At 32.2% G+C, this 5,842-nt stretch overlaps 1 protein-coding gene across 1 annotated transcript; it reads left to right on the top strand.

Annotated features, from left to right (window-relative positions):
* The first annotated feature begins 219 nt into the window (after positions 1-219).
* LOC145642109 (amino acid permease 8-like) lies at positions 220-4,149 on the top strand. The gene is made up of 7 exons (XM_081693198.1): positions 220-433; positions 2,107-2,340; positions 2,430-2,523; positions 2,614-2,831; positions 2,926-3,065; positions 3,165-3,392; positions 3,492-4,149. Exons 1-7 carry the CDS (start codon positions 340-342, stop codon positions 3,915-3,917), a joined length of 1,434 nt encoding a protein of 477 aa, XP_081549324.1. The 5' UTR covers positions 220-339; the 3' UTR covers positions 3,918-4,149.
* Positions 4,150-5,842: the final 1,693 nt, after the last annotated feature.

The following is a 5,842-nucleotide window of genomic DNA, read 5'->3' as shown; positions in this document are numbered from 1 at the left end:
AACTTATAAGCAACGACCCAGGACATATTTCTAGTCACTAGTTTTTTGTGTCTAAGTTCGTACCCTCCACCATGACTGGTTGAGAATTCGTACCTTACTACGTTATCTACTCAAGCAAGATCGAGTGCGCATGCAAGAGCTACAAATCTCTTCTATGTCCCCACTCAACGAGCAAAATATATAGGTATCGTGCATCATTGATCAATGCATTATAATCCACAATAAATACTTCCTAGTTGTTTTAAAATGGTTTTATTGAACTTATATATTACGAAGTATTAGTATATTATTGGACTTACCTAATAACCTTGCTTTAAAAGTTTAGTGAAGAAATATAAAATGAGAGGAACAGAAGATGTTGTTGATAACAAGTTTTCTTATGGTGATGATGAAGATCAACTATTTGATGATGATGGCAAGCCCAAAAGAACTGGTAACACCTTTTTTTTCTTTTATTTTCTAGTTCTTATATTATTTGATTGGTATTTATGCCATTCAATAATACTCCTTGAATCACTACGTATGTACGATTTTAATATAAGCTCAACCATATTCTTTATGAATCGGAATAAGGCTTTGTTGTTGTAGTTGTAAGCTCAATTCAAGCTTGAGACAATAGGTTGGGATAGTGCCAATACAACTTAAAATCACAAAAAAAGGATGGAATATACTTGTACTAAACTAGTAATTATTATTATTGTATGAAATGTCATTAACAAGTAGTATTACAAAGGTATCTTATACTGCCAAATAGTAGTTCGTGGACATTCTTAATGATACTTGTATGTACTTCGTACTCCATGTAATCTTTTTTGTTTTATCCATTTAAAAAAATAAATGAATCTTGATGAGAAAAAAACTTTTAAAGTAATAGAAGTTTAATTTTACAGTAGAATAGTCATATGTTTCAAATAGTACAAAACAGAAAAAAAAAAAAAAAAAAAAAAAAAAAAAAGGGAACAAGAATAAGATAATAATAAATGTGTGTTTGAAAATGGAGAATGATGATTAAAAATAAGGAAAATTTAATAACTATTATGTGTGATCTATTAAAAAAAATATTAGGTGTGAGTTTTGTCTTTAGTTATCATTTTGAATTTAACTTTGTTCTAAAATAATTGATAAAATAACAAGGATTTTGCTACTGAGCACCTTATGAGGGTTAGGTAACAATTTAAAATAATTTCTAAAATAGTTTTAATTTGGAATGCATGCCCAAATCGCTTATTGATTGGTGTAATAATGTTTATTCTATTTTTTTTTTAATTTTTAAGTAATTTTTTTTAGCTTTTTATTTGCCAAACAACAAAACGCTAAATTTTACTCCGTATTAAAACCATTTCCTCCCCATATTATCACATATTTTATCAAACTTAATTGTCTCATGTTGTTTTATGTTTTGTTGTTATTATTTGATACCTCAAATTTAACTTTCGTTGCTACATGATTTTTTTTTAAAAAAAATTTGAAAGAAATATTTACCGAAAGTTATATTTACTCCGTATATTTAATTTTATTTTAACATCTGTGAATTTATTTAAGGTGATATCAAATGGTTATAATAAGTTTTTATAAGTTTCAAATAATACTAATATAAGTATATATTTTAAATACTCCGTGTTATAATATAATTATAATAAACAGTTTTGATCTGGTTTTAAAAAAAAAAAAAAAAAAAAAAAACCAATCTAAATACAAAAAATCATAAACTCAAATTAAAAAACCCATTTTGTGTGCGGTCAGTCACACCGTATGGTCACTTGTAAAAAAAGGTAAAGTAACCCTTGACTAAAAATCCCCTAAAACAATGAGTGAGTAACCCCTTCAACCCTGATTGGATAACCCCTATAACACAAATCAAGTAACCTATATAACATTAATCGAGGGACCCTTGTAACACTAACCAATTAACTCCTATAACACTGACAAAATAACCTCATAATTGACATATTTTTCGCAAAGTGACCTGGAGGATTAAGTCAGAAACTCCCAACATTTTAATACTCCATAACAAAGTAATGTCAAAATGCTAAACCTATAACTAGTAAATCTAATATGCTGCCTTTCGAGTGTAGATTAAATCTTTGTTGGTTGATAATACTGCAGGAACTATATGGTCAGCAAGTGCACACATTATAACATCAATCATAGGCTCCGGAGTTCTTTCACTAGCATGGGGCACGGCACAACTTGGATGGTTAGGAGGACTCGTTACACTTATAACATTTTCATGTATCGCTTTTTATACTTCAAATCTCCTAGCAGATTGTTACAGATCCCCTGATCCTGTCACCGGAAAGAGAAATCACTCGTACATGGAGGAGGTCCGCGCCAATTTAGGTACAATTATGTACACATGTTACAACACGTACGACCTTGGTTCATCATATAATTTCTTTAACTGACCTTAATTTTTTTTTTATCATTAGGCAGAATAAACAGCATTGCTTGTGGGATACTGCAGTATGCCAATTTAAGTGGAATGGTTATTGGTTACACGATTACTGCATCAATAAGCATGGTGTAAGTCCATCTATTACGAATTGATTTACAATGAAGATGTATAATTGCATCAAGCTAGCTAATTTACGTTCATTGTAAAAAATGTTGCAGGGCAGTGCACAAGTCTAATTGCTTCCACAGAAAAGGCCATTCTGCTTCTTGCAAGTTTAGCAATAATCCTTATATGATTGGTTTGGGAGTTTTCGAGATTTTTTTGTCACAAATTCCCAACTTACATAACCTCACAATTTTATCAGCTATTGCCGCGGTTATGTCTTTTGGGTATTCCTCAATAGGCATTGGACTTGCTATTGCTACCATCATCTCAGGTACAGAGTAAAGGAGTAATCTACCTATTATAGCGCGATAAGCTGATAACTAATTGAAATTTTTGTTAGTTATGACATTAATTTATTTGTGCAGGGAAAGGAGGGAAGACAACCTTAACAGGAGTAGAGGTAGGAATCGATGTAACAGTTGCTGATAAAGTATGGAGGGCATGTAGAGCCCTGGGAGATATCGCGTTTACTTACAGTTTCTCTGCAGTCCTTGTTGAAATTCAGGTGAATATATGTGCATTTGATCTGTGTTTCAATAAAAAAATTTAACACGGTTTGATAATGTACAAAATTTACATTAGCATTTGGTTATATTGACCTCAGGATACGCTAAAATCGGAACCACCAGAGAATCAGGCGATGAAGAAGGCAAATGGGATATCATTGTTCACAGTCACAGCCTTTTACATGATGTGTGGTATCTTAGGCTATGCTGCATTTGGGAATGATGCACCTGGTAATATGTTAACCGGATTCGGGTTTTACGAGCCTTTTTGGTTAGTAGATGTGGCCAACATTTTCATCGTTGTCCATTTGGTGGGTGCATATCAGGTATATATAAAATAAATCAACTTTATTATACACTCGGATGTATCATGTTATATTTATTATATAACGTGTTGAACTCAAATATTTGTTATGATGGGCCAGGTTTTTACTCAGCCCGTGTACTTATTTTACGAAACATGGGCCCGGGAGAAATGGCCCAACTCAACATTTGTAAACAAAGAGTACCCAATCAAAATTAGCAACAAAACAGTGTTAAGCTTCAACTTACTTAGGCTAACCGGAAGAACCATATTTGTGGTGATAGCAACCGTATTGGCAATGGCAATGCCCTTCTTCAATGACTTCCTCGCGCTACTCGGAGCAATCGGGTTTTGGCCACTGACCGTATATTTCCCGGTGCAGATGCATATTTCTCAAAGAAAGATCAAACGAAGTTCAGTGAAGTGGTGTGTGCTCCAACTGATCAACTTCTTTTGCTTGCTTGTTTCCTTGGCTGCTGCTGCTGGTTCTATCCAAGGAGTTGGAGAAACTCTTCGTAAGTCCAAGCCTTTTCAGTATAAAGTTTAAAAGTACAAAACTTTGATTTTATTTTTTTTGTCTTTTAAATTGTAATAATATGTATAGAGTGATTGTTGATTGATGCTCCTAAAATCACTGTAGTTAAACATGTCAATGGGTTTGTTTAATGAACATGTTTTTAATAAGTTGATTTCTTGTAATAATAAGGAATTTATGTAGTGGATCACATAGTGGTTTGTGTTCCTAAGTTTTAAATACGATAGTTAATTAGTTAATAGGATATCGTTTGTACTTTGTATGGAGTATATAATTTAACCTTGTCAATTCGCTTAGGCCTTGCTTGGTTTGATGTAAAAGGTTTTCATGGAAAATGAATTGTTAGAGATATCGGAAAATATATGTGATATATTTTCCGTAGATATCATTTAAGAGAACAATATATTTAATTAGGATATTTATGTTAAGATATTATTTTGAGAATATATCTTTAGGGTTTATGGTTAGACGTATATCTTTTAGGAATATTGTTTTCTATCTTATGAGCTTAGGTTTTGTATAAATACTCAACCTATTGATGAATAATAATCAAGCAATACAAAAGCTATTCATTCTCTCTTCTCCCTAATTTGTCATGGTATCAAGAGCAGGTTAGATCTTGGGAGGGTATCACAAAAAAAAAAAAAAATTCCCCCTGCCGGTGGGTAAGAAAATTAAACCCACCGGTTGGATAAACTTTTTGCCAAATTTACATTTAAAAAAAAAACCCAAACAATTCCGCTGTGAAAGTTTTTTTTTTTAAGAGGTTAATGAGTTTATTGTTGGTGGATCAGTACCTAGTACGTAGGTCTTTGATCCTTGAAGAAGGAGATATGTTGTGGCGCATTGCTCTAGGATTTTTATTAAAAAAAAAAAAAAAAAGTTTTCGGCTCTCTTGTGTCGTGAGACAAGAAATTGGTTCTCCTTGTGTCGTGAGACAAGGTTTGTGAGTTGATTCGAGCATAATTTTGCTCCTTTGGATTTGAGTGGTCTTTACTCTGAAAGATTTACTCTAAATGACCAATTTGAGTGTGGTTTACTCTAAAAGACCAATAAGAAATTTGAGTGTGGTTTACTCTGAAAGACCAATAAGAAATTTGAGTGTGGTTTACTCTGACAAACCAATATTTGATTGGAGCTCGGTTTTGCTCTAGAAAAACCAAAATTGTTATATTTGCAGGTTCGAAAAGAATGACGTTCCTGTTTGATTGATGACTGATGAGTTCGAAAAAGATGAACGTTCTCATCATTGAAGAATGAAAAAAAAAATAAATTTGAAGGCGACATCACAAGAGTGTGCATCTCGGCTTCAACAAAGTGAACAATTTCCAATCGCAACGTTCGTGTTATTGCCGCTACGATTGCGGGAGGGTGTTAGAGATATCGGAAAATATATGTGTGATATATTTTCCGTAGATATCATTTAAGAGAACAATATATTTAATTAGGATATTTATGTTAAGATATTATTTTGAGAATATATCTTTAGGGTTTATGGTTAGACGTATATCTTTTAGGAAGATTGTTTTCTATCTTATGAGCTTAGGTTTTGTATAAATACTCAACCTATTGATGAATAATAATCAAGCAATACAAAAGCTATTCATTCTCTCTTCTCCCTAATTTGTCAAATTTTCTATTTTATCCCATTTTCCTTTGTTTGGTTTGTTAAGGAGTGGAAAACAATTTTTCAATGGTGGAAAATTCCATCCTTAATGATGGAAAACATTTTCCTTCCAAAAACAAGGGAAGCCACATTTTCCTCTCTCCTCCTTACCTCTTTTTTTACTTCCATCTCATTCATCCTTACATTTCCACTCTTATTTTTTATTTTTCTTAGACTTTTCATGTATGCAACCAAACAAAGGAAAACTAATTTGCAATTGTGTTTTTCCTTGAAAAAATGTTTTCCATGAAAACTAATTTTCCATTGAAAA

This window comes from Chenopodium album, chromosome 8 (assembly GCF_948465745.1).
Source record: "Chenopodium album chromosome 8, dcCheAlbu1.1, whole genome shotgun sequence".
Classification (NCBI taxonomy): domain Eukaryota; kingdom Viridiplantae; phylum Streptophyta; class Magnoliopsida; order Caryophyllales; family Amaranthaceae; genus Chenopodium; species Chenopodium album.
This window is presented reverse-complemented; position numbering and strand designations above follow the sequence as displayed.

Excerpts from the sequence above, each read along its gene's own strand:
- LOC145642109 (XM_081693198.1), top strand. The coding sequence starts at position 340 with ATGAGAGGAACAGAAGATGTTGTTGATAACAAGTTTTCTTATGGTGAT. Across the intron at positions 2,832-2,925 it reads TATTGCTACCATCATCTCAG|GGAAAGGAGGGAAGACAACC; the intron begins GTACAGAGTAAA and ends TTATTTGTGCAG. Across the intron at positions 3,393-3,491 it reads ATTTGGTGGGTGCATATCAG|GTTTTTACTCAGCCCGTGTA; the intron begins GTATATATAAAA and ends ATGATGGGCCAG.